Source organism: Rhinoderma darwinii, chromosome 3, assembly GCF_050947455.1.
Source record: "Rhinoderma darwinii isolate aRhiDar2 chromosome 3, aRhiDar2.hap1, whole genome shotgun sequence".
Lineage (NCBI taxonomy): Eukaryota > Metazoa > Chordata > Amphibia > Anura > Rhinodermatidae > Rhinoderma > Rhinoderma darwinii.
Genome location: NC_134689.1, coordinates 117,749,115 through 117,773,194, shown reverse-complemented (window position 1 = coordinate 117,773,194; position 24,080 = coordinate 117,749,115). Strand labels below are relative to the sequence as shown.

The following is a 24,080-nucleotide window of genomic DNA, read 5'->3' as shown; positions in this document are numbered from 1 at the left end:
TATGTGTGTCCCCGATCATCACCCATTTTTCCCTCTTTCTTCTTTGTAAGGCAACTGGCTGCAGAGGGAGCCCTCCCCCAATGCAAAGATCCACCTGTGGCTGAGCCCTACACTCAGCCATCTGCCAACCAAAAACCGAATAGATTAGGAAAAAATGTATTCATTGTATTTTAATTGCAACATTTCTACAAGACTGGTTTGATAAAGTAGAAAATCCTGCTGTAACGTCCGTGGTCGCTGACCACGAACTCCTTCCATCCAGTCGATGCCCTTCTCTCCAGAGATGTCTGCACATACGGCCGTCCTGTTCCACAGTGACCACCAGGGTTCGCTCGCGAGCTCAGTTCAGACTTAAGAAGCCAAAGCGCACACAGGTGGGAGATTGAGCTAATTGCTCCCAGAGCACCCTGGGCTATAAGAAGAGCCCAGCCCCTTCCTCCCATGCCTGAGCATCGTTGTTGTAACCAAAGTTTGTCTATGCAAATGGTCTCCTAGTGTCTTCCAGTTCCCAGTGTTTCCCGTACCTGTATCCTGTATCCCGTGCTATCCTGGTCAAGTGCCGTGCTGAGCTGTAGTCGTGCTGTGCTGCATACCTTGCCTGTCCTGCTACACTACGCCTGACATCTACCTGCTGCCTAGTCCCAGCCGAGCCTGCCTTGCTACTGTCCAAGCTGCCACAGGTACCCTATATGAACTATAGACTGTTACCTGCGCCCTGTTGGCCAGCTGCCATGCCGCCAAATACAAGTTTATCTCTAGTAGAATTTTATCATTCATTTTTAGATTTCGTTTTCTTTTAAAGAAATGGCCATATTGATTATACAAAACTCACAGTAAATTACTCCACTAATCTCTACTAGGGAGTATATCTGATCTGTCAGTCAAACTTGTTATCTACATTAAGCACCCCTCACTAAGAGCAGCATAATGTAGTAACACACATCTTTATTTCAGCAGTCTGTCACTTATCTGCTAAGCCATTTCTGAGAACTTAAATGTAGATGCTAGGCAGCGCAAATAGAGAGGAATCTAGCATATTTATGATCTGCTGCGAGTTTCACCCACTTTCTGCTGATTGACAGATGTCTCCCTATTACTGTGCATAGGAAGGCATCTGTCAACCAGCGGTGAGTGGGCAGATGTAGTGGGGAGTGGACAGCGCTAGCGGCAGCTCATGAATTCACATAGTCAAAATTATATATATTTATTTGCATTGTGCACAGAGAAATAAGTATTTGATCCCTTTGGCAAACAAGACTTAATACTTGGTGGCAAAACCCTTGTTGGCAAGCACAGCAGTCAGATATTTTTTGTAGTTGATGATGTTTGCACACATGTTAGATGGAATTTTGGCCCACTCCTCTTTGCAGATCATCTGTAAATCATTAAGATTTCGAGGCTGTCGCTTGGCAACTCGGATCTTCAGCTCCCTCCATACGTTTTCGATGGGATTAAGGTCTGGAGACTGGCTAGGTCACTCCATGACCTTAATGTGCTTCTTTTTGAGCCACTCCTTTGTTGCCTTGGCTGTATGTTTCGGATCATTGTCGTGCTGGAAGACCCAGCCACGAGCCATTTTTAATGTCCTGGATGAGGGAAGGAGGTTGTCACTCAGGATTTGACAGTACATGGCTCCATCCATTCTCCCATTGATGTGGTGAAGTAGTCCTGTGCCCTTAGCAGAGAAACACCCCCAAAACATAATGTTTCCACCTCCATGCTTGACAGTGGGGACGGTGTTCTTTGGGTCATAGGCAGCATTTCTCTTCCTCCAAACATGGCGAGTTGAGTTAATGCCAAAGAGCTCAATTTTAGTCTCATCTGACCACAGCACCTTCTCCCAATCACTCTCAGAATCATCCAGATGTTCATTTCCAAATTTCTGATGGGCCTGTACATGTGCCTTCTTGAGCAGGGGGACCTTGCGGGCACTGCAGGATTTTAATCCATTACGGCGTAATGTGTTACCAATGTTTTCTTTGTGACTGTGGTCCCAGCTGCCTTGAGATCATTAACAAGTTCCCCCCGTGTAGTTTTCGGCTGAGCTCTCACCTTCCTAAGGATCAAGGATACCCCACGAGGTCATTTTGTATGTCTTCCACTTTCTTACTATTGCACCAACAGTTGTCTCCTTCTCACCCAGCGTCTTACTTATGGTTTTGTAGCCCATTCCAGCCTTGTGCAGGTCTATGATCTTGTCCCTGACATCCTTAGAAAGCTCTTTGGTCTTGCCCATGTTGTAGAGGTTAGAGTCAGACTGATTAATTGAGTCTGTGGACAGGAGTCTTTTATACAGGTGACCATTTAAGACAGCTGTCTTTCATGAAGGCACCAAGTCTATTTGGAGCGTGTAACTGGTCTGGAGGAGGCTGAACTCTTAATGGTTGGTAGGGGATCAAATACTTATTTCTCTGTGCACAATGTGAATAAATATATATAATTTTGACTATGTGATTTTCTGTTTTTTTTTAAATATAATCTATCTCTCACTGGTAAAATTAACCTAGCCTAAAAATTCTAGACTGTTCATGTCTTTGACAGTGGGCAAACTTACAAAATCAGCAAGGGATCAATTACTTATTTCCTTCACTGCAGGGGCGTAGCTAAAGGCTCATGGGCCCTGGTGCAAAAATTCAGCTTGGGCCCCCCCCCACCCCCGCAACTTCACTTTATGGCCGATGTCTGTGGCCCACCTATAACTTACAGCTGCATCGCTGGGTTTCTTAAGTGAACCATTGATGCAGCATTAGCAGCCAGAGGCATTGTAACGGTCAGAAAAGATCATGGGCACAAACTCAAAGACATATACTTTGTACCGCCCACCCCCCATACCCCTAAATAATGCAGCTCCCAATAAGTGTCAAATATTAGTTCTACAGTGAATAGTGAGAATAGTACAGTTACATCCAATGACTTACATGTGACTTCTCTTCTCGACTTCTTCCAAGTTCCAGTCATGACTTGTTTTTGCGCACACACTTCCTATTCTGTAGCTACCCACAGTGCTTCTACAGAGTTAGGCTATGTTCACACAGGGCGGAAACGCTGTGGCGCAGGGAATTCTGGACGAAAAACCGCACCAAATTGTGGTGCAGTTTTTCGGCCGGAAAGTCCGCTGCGGAAAATTAAACATAAAAATGTGATACTTTTACATAGCCATGGCGACGCATCCCTCTGCTGTCCTGCATGCTGGTCGCCTGGGACGACGTTTTATCCCATATGACCGGTGCAGCCTCTGATTGGCTGTAACGGTCACATTGGATATCCAAGGAGGCCAGCCTGGATGAAGAAACACAGAATTCTGGATAAGTATAAGTTTTGGGTTTTTTTCAGAGTTGAATCGCTGCTTTTCCACCACAAAAAAACACCTGCTATTTGTTGCGGGTTTTACATTCCCATTGATTTCAATGGAGAAAACCCGTAAAAAAAAAAATTCAAAATTCAAAAAAATTCAATTGACATGTTGCGGATTAAAAATCGTACCGCAGGTAAATTTCTGAGCAGATTTTCCGCTCGTCATTTAAGGTGCGTCTGCTACTACTGTATTATCCTGCGGATTTTTCAGTACGAAAGCGGCGATACCAAATAAGTATAGTTTCTTAATTTTCCCTACATTTGCACAATAATAATACCTTTTTTTTTTTTTTTTAAAAGATTTTGTTTTTGCATCGCCACATTCCAAGAGCCCTAACCTTTTTTATTTTTCCGCCTATATAGCCATATGTGGTCTTGTTTTTTGCACGACATAGTGTAGTTTGCATTGGTACTATTTTGCGGCACGTGGAACTTATTGATCAACTTTTATTTTATTCTATTGGGGGGGGGGAAATAAAAAGAAAAAGCATTTTTGCTGTTGTTTTTTTTAAGTGTTTTTGTCGGCCATTCACCTGGCGGTTTAATTAATGTGTTAACTTTATTGTTCGAGTTATGATCATGGCGATACCTTATGTGTATTTTTTTCACACTTTAAGGGGTTAAACTGGCAGAATTGTTCTCTACAATTTCGGCAGGAGCCAGGCTGTGTCTTGTAGGTACACTGGCAGTACCCACGAGATCCGAGAGACTAATATATCAGTCACGATGCTGGAACTTGCACCTGCTTGTGACGGATATTGTTCATCGTTAAGGGGTTAAAGGGGTATTCTTATCTTGGGCATTTATGGAATATGCATAGGATATATGCCATAAATGCCTAAAAAGTGCTGGTCTCACCTATGTGATCCTCACCTATCAGCAGAATTCTTCATACACTTCAATAGGGAGGTGGTTGCGCTTGCGTGCAGCCATATCTCCACTGAAGTATATGGAGATTACGGCGGGCAGGAATTGGCGGACAGGGGTCTGCTGATGGGTGAGGATCCCATAGGTGGTACTTATGGCATATACTGTAAATAGAAATACCTCTTTAAGAAAGTACTAAAATACTTGTTGAATACAATTGGTGAGGAGAACTACAACTCACAGCAGGTCCTGAAAACCTACAGGTATCATGGCATGCTTGGAGTTATAGTTCCCCATGCAGGGGAAGGGCATAACAGACAGTAGTTTCTTTGCAAAGTACTGGGGACACTTTTTTCTCATAAGCTGCTGCAGTGCTCCCTGGCTCTTACCTTGGAGTCTGACTATTTCTCTGCTTAGCTCTGTGAGCCATGATGCAATATGATGGGACCGGGGGAGGGGGGGTTGAAAAGTTAAGTCCACCACGACTCATGAGGCACCTCCTGCTGCTGCTAGGACCACGACAATTCCCCCCTATACAGTGCACAGTCTACATGCTGGCCGCTGTAGTACACAGCCTAGTGCAGCCCAGCCAATCAGTATGACCCACACTAATTGGCTGGACTGCAGCAGGCTGCGTAGTATAGCGTCCAGCAAGTGGGCTGTGAGCTGCTCAGGGAGGGGAAATGTGTCGCACTACAGGGCCCGCCGCTGGGGATAAAGAGGTGCGCGGGCAGCAGCAGCAGCACACTACATACACCGGCATCTGCCATTTGCCAGATAGGCAGCCCGGCCCTGCAGTCAGCGTTAGTGTGGCCCTGCGAGCCCCCCTGGCTTACGGGCCCGGTCGCAAGTGCGACCGCTGCGACCCCTATAGCTACGCCACTGCTTCACTGTATAATCACACTATGACATGAAACTATCGAACCAGTGTCTGACCCACCCAGCAACCTAAGGGTATGTTTCCACAGGCCTGATACGCTGCATATTTTCCCGAAAGGAAAATCTGCAGTGGAATCTTAAAAAAAAACTACTGGCAAATCAGTCAAGAAATCTGCAGCAAATAGTGCGTTTTTGCTGCACATATTGATGCAAAAACACAATGTAGCTGCAGAAATCAATGCTGATTTCCTCCAGTGGTTTTACCTGTGAATTAAGTGTGAAGCAGTGATTGTAGCAAATTTTATGTGCACCTGCAGATTTCCAGCAGTTTTCACACCATTTCCTCTGGGTAACCGCTGTACAAACCGCAACAAGACTCAACTTGCAAATTTTAGTGAAGAATTTATGCTCTCTATTCTAATTTATGGCCCAAACATGCAGCATCTCCACATAGAATATTCAACATAAATTGACATGCTGCGAATTTGAAAGCCGCACCACAGAACACTTTCTGTAAAACTGTTCTGCAGCACGTGGCTGAAATTTGCAGAAATCTCATCCACTTTGTGATACTGTAAATGATGCGGCATTTCAGTACAGATTTCCGTCGCGAAAATTCTGCAGTGTATCCTGCTTGTGGGAATACACCCTTAAGCGTTAGGGCATGGCCACACGTGGCGGATTTCCTCTGCAACTGTCCGCATCAATGCCGCACCTAATCCGGGTTGCGGATTACGGCTGCGGATCTGCCCAAAATGTGCAGTAAATTGATGCGGACTAGCTGCTGCGGACTGCGGGAAAAGTGCTTCCCTTCTCTCTATCAGTGCAGGATAGAGAGAAGGGACAGCACTTTCCCTAGTGAAAATAAACGAATTTCATACTTACCGGCCGTTGTCTTGGTGACGCGTCCCTCTTTCGGCATCCAGCCCGACCTCCCTGGATGACGCGGCAGTCCATGTGACCGCTGCAGCCTGTGATTGGCTGCAGCCGTCACTTAGACTGAAACGTCATCCTGGGAAGCTGGACTGGAGACAGAAGCAGGGAGTTCTCGGTAAGTATGAACTTCTATTTTTTTACAGGTTGCTGTATATTGGGATCGGTAGTCACTGTCCAGGGTGCAGAAACAGTTACTGCCGATCGCTTAACTCTGTCAGCACCCTGGACTGACTATTTACTGACGTCTCCTAGCAACGCTCCCGTCATTACGGGAGCCCCATTGACTTCCTCAGTCTGGCTGTAGACCTAGAAATACATAGGTCCAGCCAGAATGAAGAAATGTCAAGTTAAAAAAGCAAGACGCATCCGCAGCACACACAACATGTGCATGACAGCTGCGGACTTCATTGCGGAAATTAGAATCTCCATTGAAGTCAATGGAGAAATTCCGCCATGAGTCCGCCACTGCTCCGCAACAGACAGAGCATGCTGCGGACACCAAATTCCGCTCCGCAGCCTATGCTCCGCAGCGGAATTTTACGCATCGTCTAAACGTACACTGCTAAATTAAAGTGGAAGTCAATGGACAAACGGCTCCGCTGCGGATTAACGCTGCGGAATGTCCGCAGCGGAATTTAAGTGAAATTCCGCCACGTGTGAACCCAGCCTTAAACCATTTTTGAAAAATGTTCTTTAGCACAGGATTCATGAATATATATGCATTGGATCTATTTATAAAATACTTTTAGGGTGGAATTGTTTATTTCCTATATGCAAAAATGTTATACAATGTTACAATTACAGAACCAGATGAACATTATAACTGAGATTTTATCAAAATCTTTAATGCTCCTAAGATTCATTTTTCATGTTGGACAATCTGGAGTGTTTTGCTTAATTAAAACATGGACAAATACCACTTTGATATCTAAGAATACTACTTTCCAAAATCTAAAGATATTTGCAAATGAACTTTAGAAATAAGGCCACACTACATATAAAAGCAATTTAAGAAAGGTGAAGTGTGATCACAACAAAATACTGCACTGAGTTATAACATAATATGGATACAAATATAATACTTTCTAAACCCATGTTTATTACTAGTTTTATTAAAAAATGATTGAATCGGGAAAACTCAATTCATGATGACAGTATACAAATGAAAACCCCAAAAAATATGTATGTATATATATATATATATATATATATATATATATATATATATATATATATATATATATATTTTTTTTATGCTTGACTTTGGAACTAAATAAGGCTGGCTTATACTACTGCCACACAGCATAGATTCAGCAGAGGAGCTACCTGTCCACCTATCTAGGGCATATTACAATTTCATTTTAAAGGCATTACATAAAAAAACCGCAGAACATCATTTTAATTAACAGTATCACCTTATACATGTCATATGTCAGCACTATTCTGCTTTTTAATAGTTATAGGAAAATTTGGGTAAAAAAAAATACCTTTTGCTTTTGTAGTCATTTATTGGAGGGTCATTTGACTACAAAACTATTAATTTTATTAAATACCGTTAAGAGCCAGGAGAAGGTGTAGGCAGGGAAGCAGCCAAGCAGGGCACAGCTGCGTCCTCTGCTTTGGCATGGTGGGCATTGCAATTCCCACAAATGTGATTAATAGTAGCAGTCACATCAAACTATTGTTGATTATATAGAAAGATACAGCCGCACTGTTCACAAAGGAGAGAAGCATGGCAGGAAGGAACAGACAAGAGATCACTGTGGCTGGTAGGTATCGTCTACACGGTGGTTGCTAATCATTGGTGCACAAAGAGGGCACTTTGGTTTGGAAATCATGTGGGCAATGTGGCATGGTATGCATAGGGGCAATGTGGCACTCTTGGGGGCACTGTGGCATGGTATTGGTATAGGGCTCTTTGGCATGGCATGACAATGCCTTGTGGGTAGTACTGTCTTGGCTACCACTCCTTGTGGGAACTCATATAGGGGAACTGTGACTATGACACTTCATACGGGCAATGTGTCCGATACTCCTATGGATGCACCCACCTGATGCGCTTATTGGAGGCCACAGTGAGCTACACTGTTATGGGGTATCTGTGTGACAATATGGGGCACCCATGTAGCCAGGTTTGCTTTGAGCACCAAAAAGAGTTTGTCCGGCCCCTGATAACATATTCAATAGGCAGGCTGTTGGCTTACAACAGGGGCAGAAGGAACAGGTGTCTATAATTCTTCTAACTGTAGAGATTAGTGTAGAAACTTGAAAGATTATAGAAACACTATTGTCCAAGATTTCCTTCACCAGGATCGGCTTGCAACATAATTCAATACACAATATATTTTTTTTCATAATGACTATAAACAGAAAGTATAATCTAATATAACTTTGGATTAACTGAAGTCGGTCTTTGTGGGTTTATTGTAGTTACAGGTTTCATTTATATACATCTACAAAACTGATAATAAAAACTATTTTAGATGAGAGAAAAGTGCCACAGGTATAATTCAATCCGCTAAACCATCGCATTGAAATAAGCAGGTAATATATTCCACTTAATTTGTTCTATTTCTTCTTTTTCAGGGATGAGTAAGAGGGAAATAGACAGCTACAGATATGGTGCTGGCAGGATTGGCGCACTTTTCTTAGCCTTGTTAGTCATAATCTGCCAGATTCTCTCCCTTTGTTCCCACTGTCATTCAGACGGATCCTACTATTGCAAGAACTATGAAAATAGAGGCGGCTCTCATTTTGCCTGTAACATTCTGATTCCGGGTAGTTTCTATGACTCATTCTTATAAATTTCAGCAGCTGAATGTAATGCTAAAATTAATTGAATGCTTATCTGACAGTATAAATGTGGAGCAATTATACAAGCAGTAAAGTACAATAATAATATTAAAGTGCTCTCAGCGGAATGACTTTCAATCTCTCTGATTTTTCAGGCTGGATTTAGCACTTCCAATATTTTAGACATTGGTAAATAAAAAAGATTTTCTGTAAAACGCTCCTGGAAAAAACTGGAAGTTGTTTAAAATATAAGCTGAAGAATGCCCATAGCATTGTGCAGAGTGAATTTTCTGTTCCACAAAGTAATTAGGCAAACACATGGTGTTCTCAAAGTGAACACGATAAAAGTTTGAACCAAAAAAACGGCCATTCTATGGGAATTTAGATTTTAAAAAAATCACATCAACTAGGTCTAATATGTGTATATTACTTTTATATCTCTAATTTGGACTAGTAAACAAATTGAAATCTACATTAGTAAGGCTCAATTCACACTTGTGTTAAGAAGATCTTCCTGAGTTTCCGTTGGGCTTTCCGGTATTTTGACGCCAGGAATTACAGTATGTCTTAAGGCCTCATGCACACGACCGTATTGGTTTTGTGGTTCGCAAAACCACATGTCCTTCGGACCCCAAAACACCCTTGTTGTGCATCTTTGTGTCATCCAGACTCACGGATCCACAACAATTCACCAGTATTGGTAAATCCGGAAAATGACTTGTTCTGAGTTCTTGCAGTCTGCATTTGCAGCCCCCGCACCTATCCATGGAAATCACTATCGTGTGCATGGGGCCATAGAAAAGAATGGGTCCACCATTTATCCTGCAAAAATGTGGATAAATTTTGGCCGCAAAAATTCGGTTTTATGTGCATGAGGCCTTACGGACCCTCGACTGTCCCAATTATTGTCAATACGGTCTGTCAGGTTTTGCCATTAACTCTCATATCTCCATTACGAACGAAAGACATGATGCTAGTGTGAACAGAGCCTAAGTTGTAATGTATTTGCAAAATTTGCCATAATGTAGATCTGACTATTTGTCTTTGTTTACGGATTTCTTGTTGATGCTTCTGGAATGGATCTGTGTACCCTATGAACACAAAAACTAAATGGGTGCTTGCCACACATTGAACAGTGGTCACAATAATATTCCTGACCACTTCATGTAAATATATGGCAGTGTGACAGTTTGCAGAGCTACTGTGTATTTATGGTCCCTATTCTCCCGATGATTGCAGTGTTTCTGTTGCATTGAGTGTTAAGATCTGCCTTTAACTAACAGCCTCTGGTTGAGTTTTAAAAAAGCCCCCACCTCCTGAAGTGGAATCCTCGGCCAGAGAGTCGGCAATGCTCTGGTTGGGGATTCCACTCCTAGAGAGAGCCCCAAAAGACGCTACCTACAAGGGGGGGGGGGCTGTGTGGCACTACCAGAGAGGCTGTGTGGCACTGCCAGGAAGGGTGTCTGTGCGGCACTACCAGGGAGGGGGGCTGTGTGACACTACTTGGGAGCAGGGGCTGTGTGGCACTACTTGGGAGCGGGGCCTGTGTGGCACTCCCTGGCAGGTAGAGCTGTGTGGCACTGCCTGGGAGGAGGGGCTGTGTGGCCCTACCTGGCAGTGGGGCTGTGTGACTATCTACAGTGGGTGCTAAATTTATGGGGATACAAACTGGGGGCCTAACTTCTTAATGGGGGCATAAACAGGGCCTAACTTCTATATGGGGGCACAAAGTGCCATTTTCTCCCGCCGTAATTTCCCACACAAAGGGGCCCACTAAGTCTGTGTTGCCCAAGGGCCCACATAAACCTGGAGCCGGCCCTGTTATCCAGTATCCGTGTCCAGTCCTGTGTCCTATGTTTGTGTCAAGTCCAGTATCTGTGTCCAGTGTCTGTGACGACTCCAGTGTCTGTGACTAGTTCGCCAGTACGAGACATATCATTAAGGGATTAAAACACAAAAATACATTTCACAAGCTACTTGTACTGTACATAGCACCATATTATATGCAAAATTATAATTATTTTACCAATTACTAGTTAAAGTGTTTAGGCTTCCATTGTTGCTTTTTTTTTTTTTTCAACTCACCAAGTCTAGGATTCCAATGCTGTTCCATCCTTGCATAATCGGCAGGAATGATATAAAGGTTGGGATAATCCAACAGCCGCCAAGCATCAAAGCTATTCTCAGTGGTGTCATTTTATTTCTGTAAACCAAAGGCTGGCAGCAGATAGCGTAGTATCTTAGAAAACACAAACAAAATAGAAGAGTATATAAATGTATAGTCTGAACAGGATAGACACAAGATTATGTAGTGGGTTTGGTATTATTGTCACAACATATACTGTCTATATATATATATATATATATATATATATATATATATATATATATATATATATATATAAATAAAATCCAAAAAAATGAAGAGGCAGCACTCCAAGGAAATTGGTGAAAAAAAGTGGTGTGTTTATTCACCCCAGGCAAGCAACGTTTCGATCCGTCTCTATGGGATCTTTGGCTTGACAAAGATCCCATAGAGACGGATCGAAGCGTTGCCTGCCTGGGGTGAATAAACACACCACTTTTTTTCACCAATTTCCTTGGAGTGCTGCCTCTTCATTTTTTGGGATTTCATTAACAAGGGTTCCTAGCCTCAACCTAGGAGGCCTGCACCCACTGCTGTTGCTGTGCTGCTTTACTATTTTTCTTATTATATACATATATATATATATATATATATATATATACACACATATATATATATATATATATATATACTTATATATTTCTATTTGACACACACTATGTGAACAAAATTATTGGGACACCTACACATTACACCTACAGAAGCTTTTATGATCTCCAATTCTAAATTCATAGGCAACAATATGAAGTTAGCCCACTCTTTGCAGCTAAAGCAGCCTCCACTCTTCTGGAAAGGCTTCCTAAAAGATTGTGGAGTGTATCTGTGGGTATTGATGAGGTCAGACACTAATGTTGAACGAGAGGACCTGGCTCACGATCTCCGATCTAGTTCCTCCCAATGTTTCATTGGGTTGAGATCAGAAGTCTGTGCGGGCCAGTCAAGTTCTTCCACACCAATCTCCCCCCAACCATGCCATTATGGACCTTGCATTGTACACAGGGGCAGTGTCATGCTGGGACAGAAAAGGGTCGAAGCCCAAACTGTTCCCACAAAGTTTGAAGCATACAATTGTCCAAAAATGTCTTAGTATGCTGAGAATTTCCCTTCACTGGAACTAAGAGGCATAGGCCAACCTCTGATATACAACCCCATAGCATTATCCCTCCTCCACCAAACTTTACAGTTGGAACAATGCAGTCATGCAACGCTTCTAATTTTCAATAATACCATACATAGTTGATGGTGGAATATCTAGGTGGGAAAAAAATTTCACGAACTGACTTGTTACAACAGTGGCATCCTATTACAGTACCACGCTGGAATTCAGTGAGTGCTTTAGAATGATCCAACTTTTTACAGATGTTTGTAAAGGCAGACTGCATGGCTAGGAGATTTATTTTATACATCTGTGGCAATGGGACTGAATAAAACACCTGAATTCAAACATTAAGAGGTGTGTCCCAATACATTTGTCCATTTTGTGTATTAAGGGTAGGGCTTGCTGTGCACCTAAGATTTACCTACATGTCAAGAAATCTATGCAAGGTGTAAACATTTTAAATGTCTTGGAGAACATTATGCTGCTACAAGAAGTGCTTATGAAGGATGAAAAAGAGGAATAAGAAGGATTAGTGGATGAAATGACAAACGAATTAAGGTTTATTCTTAAGGCACAATTACTGGAATCCTGTTGCTCCTTAAGGAAAACCAGCAGGAAAGTATGGAGGCTTTAAACAACACTCACTGGGCAAAAAAAAACAACTTTCTCTTCACAAGAAGGAACAGGGCTGTCTCTAAAGTGCTATTTACATAGGTTAGTATATATTGAATATCTTATATCTAAATACAGGTTTCAAGATACAACTTAAGGCCCTTTTACATGGACCAATGATCAGTAAAACGAGCATTCATATGAATGCTCATTCCCAATCATTGCCCTGTAAAAACAGGGCAACGATCAGCCGATGAACGAGCAAACTCTTAGGCTGGGTTCACACGACCTATTTTCAGGCGTAAATGAGGCGTATTTTGCCTCGAATTACGCCTGAAAACACGGCTCAAATACGTCGGCAAACATCTGCCCATTCATTTCAATGGGTGTGCCGATGACCTGTCATTTTACGCGTCGCTGTCAAAAGACGACTCGTAAAATTACAGCCTCGGCAAAAGAAGTGCCGTTTTCTCATAGACTCTATTGAAAACAGCTCCAAAAACGTCCGAAAAAACGGCGCGAAAACGGCGCGAAAAACGCGAGTTGCTCAAAAAACGTCTGAAAATCAGGTGCTGTTTTCCCTTGAAAACAGCTCCGTATTTTCAGACGTTTTTGACTCAGCGTGTGAACATACACTTATTGCTGATCGTAGAGTTTATGCAGCACAAAATATTATCAGTCGGCAGCACATCTCCTTATGTAAACTGGACGATGTCCTGCCAACATAATGGAAATGTATGGGGACGAGCGATCGTTACCCATACATAACCAATTATAGTTCCCTGTGAAAGGAGCAAACGAGAGCTGATCAACGAGCTGTATCCACTAATAATTTGAAACATCATGTGATAAGGCTAAACAGAACTGATAAGGTCCAAAAGCCCAAAACAGATCCGACCATATGTGGCTGTTTATGTTTAGCTAATAGGGACAAGCCATGTCAATTACTATTAAAACTCCCTTTTTTGTTTACTATATCAATATCCATTGCCTGCTGCAGATATTCCTTATCACAGCCTTTATCGCTTTTTTTGTACAGTCCTGGCATTAGTATTTCAGTGTTTCTAGGACTTCACGCTAGGCTAGGACTCCACGTCGACTGCAAGATGTTTCCCTAAGAGGGAAAAGTTACAGACGACTTGCGACACTTGAACAAATTTTAACCATGATGAAATTCTTGCGATTTCCACGTAATCTTTTTTCCCCAAAAGAAAACATTGAGGTTACAGATGAGTTGCAGTAACGCTGCAATTTTACCACGACTCCAACTATAATTTTGCTCGAGGAACTGGAGAACTGTGGTTTGCAATGATAAGTGTTACATAACTGACAAACAATAAATCTGATTTTATTTTTTAGGGCTCCCTAAACTTCCTCTTCTAGATCATAAGTAAAGAAATACTAACTCTTATGGATAATGTTGCTGTTTAGGTGTCCTGGTCCAGAGGAAACAGGCCACCAGATCTCAACATTAGGAGAATCAAGGTTCACTGCAACAATTTAATGATAGTGTGCAAATATTACATTTAAAGAGGTTTTCCCGTCAGAGACATTTATGACGTATCCAAAGGATACGTCATAAATGTCCGATAGATGCGGGTCCCACCTCTGGGACCCGCACTTATCTCTAGAACGGGGCCCCATAAACCCTGTTCTACTGCTTTGTGTTGTGGCTGAATTGTATGTTTTCTGACCATGAATTACGGAAACAGCGTAGCTCGCTGAGCTATGCTGTTTCCGTACGTGCCATAGAACTGTATGGTAGTTACAGACACAGTGTAGCTCGCATGCTATGCTGCTTCTATAACTGCCACTCACTGCTATGGGACTTACGGAAACAGCGTAGCTCAGCGAGCTACGCTGTTTACGTAATTCATGGTCAGAAATCACACGCTTCATGTGGATCTGTCATAAAGGTCTCTGATGGGAAACCTCTTTAATGTATAATTTATCATACTGTATTTATGATTGATTGATAGATACATATATCAAACTGATTTATGGATTATACATTCTCATGTTAAATTAAACCGATTCCTGAGTTATTGTACTGTGTTGCTGCAATATGGTAGCAGACTTGTAGACAGTTAGCACACATGCATTAAAACATAAGATCCAGATTCGAAAGAGTTACACTTTAGCGCAATATCCATATCTTGACGATCACCTTCAGGAATAAACCACTTCTTTGTCTCTCGAAGGTCACAGCTACACTTTACACAGTATTTTCCTAGAAATCATACCTAAAGGATGAATGTAACACGTTTTGAAAGCCTGGATAATTATAAACACAGGTTAGCCAATAAGGACATTAACATTAACGAAAACCACCTATTTTGTCCTTGACATTTTTTTTTTTCCACCACAGGTTAGGAAAACACGTCTACATTTTTAACATAACAAGGCATCTCCTGTCTGTGTCAGTCAGGTTCACACATCTCCAATTCCTTGCTGTCACCATCTACCAAAAAGATGGATCATAGATTAATTCCCATGAACTTGAAACTTGTTCCCCAGTCTTTAAAAGGTCTCTCTCTCTCTCTCTCTCTCTCTCTCCCCTTCTCTCTCTCTCCCCTTCTCTCTCTCTCCTTCTCTCTCTCTCTCTCCCTCTCTCTCGTAGAGTGAGGACTGCAAAACCACTGTGCGCTTGTGTAGCACTGCAGAAATGTTTCAATATTTCCATGTACCATGAAATAATATATTTTTATGTTTATATTCTATTATCACTTGTCCTAAAGCAACAGGAATAATGCAATTCTCTTCAATCTGTACAAATCACTGTCACTTGCAGAGTCAGATTGTTCAGTCTGGGCTGTAATTGCTACTATTACATTGGAATTTCAGGCAGACTAGAACTTAATATTATAACTGACAGCTGTATTATAAAATGGTTCCCGCTCGTCATGGTACTTCCCTTACTCAATTCCATAAAAAAACAGAGGTGTCATATGGGAACCTGTGATTAACACAATTAAATATAATCTAATTGTGTTTGTATGAAATACCATTTTGTGACAGGTGACAGTATTTACATATGCAGCACATGTGTAATACAGCCTCTATAAAAGCTCTGTATTGTATGATGTAATTTCCTTAATTTCCATATGTTAGAATGTAATGCTTTCGTAACGTGTTACATATGGAGCTGGCATGTCTTTGAAGAGGAGGTATAATATCTACACTAATGCACAGTTGTTTCCTCTACACTTTGAACCTAAAAAGTCAAATAAATGTGATAACTGTTTAAATAGCATTTCCCAAATGTTATAGGAATTGTTTAAATTACAAGGATGAGTCTGTACTACAAAGTAGTACAGAGTGAAAAACTAAAGGCATTGGCATCAGGTTACAGCACTGATTTATTGAACCTTCCATGGTAAACTGAAAGCTGCTATAGGAAAACCCACTGTTCTGAAACTGTTCGTAGTCTCCATCAGTGGCGTAGCTATAGGGGTCGCAATTGCGACCAGGCCCAGAAGCCAGGGGGCCCGCAGCCCCTCGCACCACATCAATAAAAAGTTACTATAGTAACTGGGGCCGCGGGCCCCTGTTACTATAGTAACTGACAGTACTCAGCTTCCTGGTTCGGGAGCGTAGCGGAGGTCCTGACGATCACAGCACTGTGCGCAGCGCATGACGTCACAACGCTATGCGCCGCACACAACGTGATCCTGGATAGTCAGGACAGAACTTCTGCCGCGGCTGAAGAGGAGGGTAAGAATAATATCCCTGTCTGCTGAAGCTGATTGGCGGGGTCCGACTCCCGGGAGCCGGCCAATCAGCTGTTTTGAAGGGGCCACAGCACTAGTACGAGAGCTGCTTCCCCTTCATTACGGTCACTTGCTCACACTGTGAATCCGTGTCGGCGATTCACAGTGTGAGTGAGTAAGGGAAATGAAGGGGAAGCAGCTCTCGTACGAGTGCTGCGGCCCCTTCAAAACAGCTGATTGCCGGGTCCCGGGAGACAGACCCCGACACATCAGCTATTGATGGCCTATCCTGAGGATAGGCCTTCAATGTTTAGGGACTGGACCCCTTTAAGCCTACGATGCAGCAGGCTTAGAGGGCCCATGAGACAGGATCACAGATTGTGTGATGCTGTCTGCTGGGCCCTGTATCTAAGCCAATCACATGGTAGGCTTAGATACATGGCCCATGTGTGCTCCTGTTTGATGGGCCCTGTATTTAAGCCTACCACACGGTAGGTTTAGATGCAGGGCCCCAGCACACAGTAATCTTATACTGTATAAGATTACTGTCTGCTGGACCCTGTATCTAAGCCTACCTTGTGGTAGGCTTAGATACAGGGTCCCACAGACAGTATCACACATGGGCCCTGTATCTAAGCCTAATACATGTGTTACTAATCGTTTTTTCTGTGTTTTCTTACAGGTTCGGTCGTTGGACTACGTCGGATTCAAGGACTACTTCGATAACGGCTTTTTTTATTATCAATAAAATGGTTAATGAGGGTTGTGTGTTTTTTTTTATTTCAATTAAATATTTTTTCTATGTCTTTGTGGTTTTTTTTTAAGCTATATTACTACCGCCTAAGTAATGGCTGCCGGCTGATTGACAGCGTCCATTGCTAAGGCGGGGCTTAGTGTTAGCCGGTGCAGAGGCTAACACTAACCCCCTTTATTAGCCCAGTACCCACCACCACCAGGGGTGCTGGGAAGAGCCAGGTACGATCCAGTACTTGACCATCTGTAGTGATGGTCGGGCAATGGGGCGGCTGCAGGCTTGTATTATCAGGCTGGGAAAGGCCAGAAACAGCGGCCCTTCCCATCCTGGTAATGCTGCCTGCTGCTGCTTTATTGTATCTGGCTGGTTATGAAAAATGGGGCGGACTCCACGTCATTTAAAAAAAAAAAAAAAAAAAAATAATTGGAAAGAACGATGTGGGGTCCCCCCCAATTTTCATAACCAGCCAGATACAACACAGCAGCAGCAGGCAGCATTACCAGGGTGGGAAGGGCCACTGTTTTTGCCCTTCCCCAGCCTAATACTGCCAGCCTGCGGCCGCCCCGGTGCCTGACCTTAACTACAGATGGTCGGATACTGGTTCGTACCCGGCTCTTCCCAGTACCCCTGGTGGCGGTGGGTACCGGGGTGATAATCGGGGTTAGTGTTAGCCTCTGCATCGGCTAACACTAAGCCCCGCCTTAGTTATGGAGGTTGTCAATTAGCCAGCGGCCATTACGAAGGCGGTAATAAAAAAGTTTAAAAAAATACAAGCGCATAGAAAAAATATTTTATTGAAATAAAAAAACACAACCCCCATTAACCAATTTATTGAGAATAAAAAAACGCTGTCATTGAAGTCCTCGAATCTGAAGTAGTCCAACAGCCGAACTTGTAAAAAAAACACAAACACACAAAAATAATTATTATTCTTACATTTCCTAGGTCCAGCGCTGGAGCCGCAATGTCAGCGAGCTGGGCCCTATATCTAATCCAATCATGTGATACTGTCTGCTGAGCCACTGTATCTAATCCTATCATGTGTGATACTGTCTGTTGGGCCCTATCTCTAATTCTATCATGTGTAATACTGACTGCTGACCCACTGTATCTAATCCTATAGTGTGTGATACTGTCTGATGAGTTGTATATAATTCCATCATGTGTGAAACTGTCTGCTGGGCCTTATATCTAATCCTATCCATAGTTTATAGGGTCTTAGTGCTATAGATATGCTATGCTGTCTACTATGCACGCACGCATGCACTCTGTATTTCCCCTGACATTTTAAGTCCTTAGTGACCCCACTGGCTGCTAGTGCTGCATTGTTGGGTCATTTAGGAGACCCAGCAATGCAGCTGAAAGCTGCAGTCCGTCGGCCATCAGAAGTTTGCGAGGGGGGGGCCAATTAGAACTTTTGCATCGGTGCCCACAAGCCTTTAGCTACGCCCCTAGTCTCCATAAACATACCCAAAAACTAACATGAATATTTACTTGCTAAAAAACATGCAAGTAACATATTTCCCCTGATTTTGAGCTGAGCAATTTCTATTAGTACATCTGGTTTTGTAGGTAACATCTATAACTACAGTTTTAGGTCATCAGAGCGGGGATGACACTATAGTTTGGCCATACTTTGTGTCTATTTTTATGATTTTATCTTTACTTTGTTAAAAATAAATAAAGGATACAGTGTGTTCCTACATAAGATTATAAAATAGCAAGTTTAAATTTCGGGCGCAGGCTGCAGTTAGTAAACTGAAATGGGGGAAGTGACCAGACGGTCAGCACTGTGTTACCTCCTACAATGGCTGTACTTATAATGGAAGTAGGGGTATAAAACAAACTCCTGGATTTTTGCTATGGACCCTTTAATTTATGTAAGCTTGCAAAATTTCAAAGTCCTCTTTTACTCTTCGACCGACAAAGTGATAGGAATGTCACCGCAAATGAGTGACATCAGAACATATATTTTAAGCAGGTATTTCCAATAGTGTGATTTTCTATAACATTATTTTGTCTGCTGCCAGGGGATAGAGCTCTGTACGTCTTTCAGACGTGCGTGCGTGCGTGTGTGTGTGTGTGTGTGTGTGTGTGTGTGTGTGTGACAACAGTATTGCTTACTTATCTAGTAAATGTAAGTGCCCTTCCTTGATAAAATCAATTCCATAAAATGTATACATTTTAGAACTGGAATCTCATTCTTGACCATATGAAACATCAGATTTATCACGCAATTCAATAAATCTACAGCCGGCCTAGTATTTAATTTGCCTAATATTATGATGCATAATAACAAATTTACTTTAATTGGAGATGAAGTGCAGGACAAGCTTAACAAGCTTAGCTATATCAGCCTAGCCATATGAAACTGTGAAAATCAAGTTCCTTTATCTCGAGAAAAACATTTTAGTAAATTGTCATAACCCATACTTATTTAATTTGTATGCCCTTGCTGGAAAGTATATAGAATTAACGTGAAGGCTGGATGAGGCTCAGCTCAAGATACAATTTTCATAATTAACAGAAGATTTTCAGCGGCTGATGGAGGAGTTTTAAGTCAGTCTACCGGTAATTAAATATCGAGTCATAATGTAAAGCTGGAGAAGTGACTTTCAGATTTCTACTAGTGTTCAGAATGGCAAAGATTAGAATGATCCTTTTTTATGCACAGTCTACCTAACCTGCTCATTAATGGGAGTCGAATTTGTCATCACATTTTCTCCTCCTAAGCCGCTAATTCCGCTATGTATGGAAGGACGATAGTTTTTCAAACATGTCTATGTTGCCTAAGTCAGCTCTTTGTGAACCATAAGAAGGTGCTGTTCCATATGTTCCTAGCTGGTCATTAAGGGGTTAAACCCTTTTTAAAGTTAATTTCACAATTTTTATTTTTTTTGTCCAACCTGGGTACTAGAAGCGTTTGGTAAGGTTTAAACAGGCAGATGCCTCTGGCAGACCGAACGTCTATTTTTTTTAGGCTCCGGCTGTCATGAAAACCCATTGGCAGCTTGAAATCGCTAAACAGGGCGCCAATGAGCTGACAGGGAGCCCCCCTTCCTCTGCCAAACCCCTTAGGCCACGTCGGAAAACACGCCAAAAAAACAGCAGAAAACGCCTCCCATTAATTTCAATGGCAGGCGGAGGCATTTTTTTCCCACCAGCAGTAAAACCAGCTCGCGGGAAAAGAAGCGACATGCACTATCATCGGGCGTTCGCGCCTCTGACCTCCCATTGACATCAATGGGAGGCAGAGAAAGCGTTTTTCGTGGTGTTTTTGCCCGCGGCGCTCAGGCAGATCAAAATCTGACTCAAAATTCCAGACGGAATTGCCTGCAAAAAAACTCAGTGTGAACAGGGCCTTAGATGTCGCTTTCGCTGGAGGAGATTTATTGACCACAGCAGAATACACAAGGCTAGCAGATTTGCAGTTGCCACTCTGTGCATTGTTATGCAATGGCCCAGACACATTCTGCCTGATATTTTATTAACCTGCAAGATCCTGCAGTGACATCATCAGCCATCATGATTACAAGGTTTTCAACTGAGATATACTCACTAGAATATAATTGTCAATTTCATCACTTCTCATAACACATTTATCATTTCAATATAGTATGTTTTTTTCATATGACCAATTTGTCAGTTTGAAGGAAGATGGATACCTGCAGAAAACGACTGCTCTTGGTGGAAATAAGTTCTTATGTATGCTGTTTACTGTAAATAATAACTTAAGCTATTGTCATAAGTAAAAGTTTCAATTGAACTGATATTTCTGTCTATGTTGCATAGCGTCTGGTCTGCAATAGGGCTTGAGATAAGCTCGGTATGCTAAGCACATAGAATTTATTTGCATATATATATACGGTATGCATATTTGATTGTGTCACAAGTTCTTCATTTTCTGATATTACAGTAGTTCTGTGCCAATGCACTTTTGTTGGTAAATATTTTCTCTGGTATCTTGCCAGGCCAGCGGTGTAAATTGTTAGTATTAAATATATCCCAAACAATGTCCTTTTTTTTTCATTATTATTTCCATCAACATTATACAAACTGTGTAAATATACAGAATTATTTTGTTTCCTGGGAAACTAAAAATAGATGAAAAGGGTTTGTTTACTGCACAACATGCCGGTAAAGTAGATATTTATTTCTTTCCCTGGGGAGAAAAATTGTTTCGATCAAACTATTAATTACTGTTTCTTTCTACTACTGTAAATAGAGGTACAAATGGTACACTGGTGGAGAACATAATGGGATTTCCACTAAATAACAACTGCTGAATGTTATTACAGCTCTTGTACCAAGAACGGCTGAGCTCAGCTTTGTAACAATGACTTATGAATTGTTATAATTGAAATCTGCTCTATTGTGCAGGGTCTGCCACAGATGATATTTATCTTGCAAAATTCATCAGCCCTTTAGATTCAGCGGTCAGCATAGAGGATGCTCTCGTAATACTGACCCTGCTCTATTTTTTCCCTGTGATCTGTCCATTTAGTATGAAATGATATAACTAGTTCTTTCTGAGTAAAATAGACTAAATACACACACACACACACACACACACACACACACACACGTGTGCAAAAAATACAGTAGATTCAGGGTTGCAGAGTGTGGCCGGTCTTAGCGGTGGTGCACTCCACCACACCACTTCTAAGACTGCGCTCTGCCTTCTAGTGCAGTGGCATCACGTGGAGAGGCATATTTTCATATTCCGCTGGTCCATGGACCATCCTATTGGTCCACGGTGTCCACTATGCCCACCCCATTTACTCCTTGTTTATTGTTAAAGGGGATGGGGTGATAGCGGGATTCACTGGTTAGTGTCACCCACTATTACTACCGCCTTTATAATCAGGGTCACTAGGGTTATGCCTAGTTCCCCTACCTTTTCCTTATAAGAATGTCGATCTAATTGCTTTTGCTGCTACTCAAGGGAATAAGACCGTATAGTAAATAAAGGTGATATTTATTAACATACAGTAATCCCTCTCATATATAAAATACAGTAACTAATCACAGTACAGTATAAACACGGTATCACAATCCTAATTATACCGCCACCCACTTACCTAAACATACCCAGAAGTTACGTTACAACACAATACAATACACATAAGTTACTTGTAATTCTCACACGCTCACTATCTCTGTCCCACTCCCTCCTAATATAACTGTCACTGTACACTACGGGTTAATCAGGTAACTCAGGGACTGCAAGGGGTAGTAAAGGTTAACTCAGGGCAGCAATGAGTTAACTTCTGGGACTGCAAGGGTCATCTTCAGGAACAGCAAGGGTTAACTCAGGGCAGCAAGGGTCAACAGGGACTCAGGGCAGCAAGGGTTAACAGGGACTCGGGGGCACCAAGGGTTACTCAGGGAAGCAAGGGTTAACTTAGGGACAGTAGGAGGAGACAGGGAGGGAGAGGGTTAAGTGTAGCTGTTGCTAATCTTGATACTTAGCGTGTCTCGTTGGTGGAGCAGAAGCAGGAGCCGTAGCAGGAGACAGGAGCAGGTGGTTGGAGGAGAGAGGCAGGACAGGAGAGGTGAGCCGGTCTGTGGTGGTGTGGGAGGCAGGCAGGTCCCAGCTGCTCCTCGTTGGTGGAGTGGTGAGGTGGTCTTCAGCTGCTGAGCGTACCGACGCAAGGCTATTTAACACTGCCGGTACGCTCACAGCGGGGGACGAGTGGCGCTCGCCCCCGGCTAGCATGGGTCGGCATCGTGATAATGTATCACCAGCCAACTCTTGTGCGCCCGCGCGTAATACCGCGAGATTGCGCACGGGAAACTTGAAATGGAGACAGCAGATTACACTATCTCCTGTCTCCATGGTTTCCAAACAAAGCAGAGCAATGCTAATTGTCCTGCTTTGTTTACAACCGTATTCATGACCAGGGCTGTGTTACTACAGCCCTGGCTCATGAGACATTATATGTATTATATATACATATACATAATATCTATATATATATATATATATATATATATATCTATATATATATATATATATATATATCTCTATATATATATATATATCTATATCTATATATATATATATATATATATATATATATATATATATATATATATAGAAAAAAAGTAGAGGATTGGAGCTGCACTGTGAACAAATGCCTGACTAGACTGGAGCAAAGCTTCAAACATAAAGGAGTGATCTCTCCTTATATGTTAGATATCCAAAAAAGAGAACGTGAAGCAACACTCAAACAAAGTGAATTTATTCATCCAACATGGAACCACCAGTTATAAAACCACCATGGGCAGAGGGGCCCCAGACAATCAAAGGTATGTGTCATACAACGTCATTGTCTGGGACCACCCCTGCCCATGGTGGGCAGCGCAACTGACATCCTGGAACACAAATGGCCAGAGGTTTCACACAATGGACAGTTATATTAGGAGGGAGTGGGACGGAGATAGTGAGCGTGTGAGAATTACAATCAACTTATGTGTATTGTGTTGTAACCTAACTTCTGTGTATGTTTAGGTAAGTGGGTGGCGGTATAATAAGGATTGCGATACCGTGTTTATACTGTACTGTGATTAGTTACTGTATTTTATATATGAGAGTGATTACTGTATGTTAATAAATATTACCTTTATTTACAATACAGTCTTTTTCCCTTGAGTAGCAGCAAAAGCAATTAGATCGACGTTAGTATAAGGAAAAGGTAGGGGAACTAGGCATAACCCTAGTGACCCTGATTATAAAGGCGGTAGTAATAATGGGTGACACTAACCAGTGAATTATTACCCCACCCCCTTTAAAATTTGGCCTCAATGCCCGCTACATTTACTCCTTGTTTAGTATTGCTTTTGTATATTCCCCTACAGTATAACAATTCTGTAGCTTCCTTTCTTAAAAGTCTGAAATGTAACTTTAAGTTGGCCACAGACGTAAAT

The 24,080-nt window shown here is 42.1% G+C and overlaps 1 protein-coding gene across 3 annotated transcripts in view; it reads right to left on the bottom strand.

Moving 5' to 3' along the window:
- HTR4 (5-hydroxytryptamine receptor 4) overlaps positions 1–24,080 on the bottom strand; it is a 497,831-nt gene that overhangs the window by 176,451 nt on the left and 297,300 nt on the right. For all 3 annotated transcript variants that reach the window (XM_075856614.1, XM_075856616.1, XM_075856615.1), the window contains exon 5: positions 10,915–11,068. In XM_075856614.1, coding sequence (XP_075712729.1) covers positions 10,915–11,068 — 154 coding nt within the window. The remainder of the gene's footprint in view (positions 1–10,914; positions 11,069–24,080) is intronic.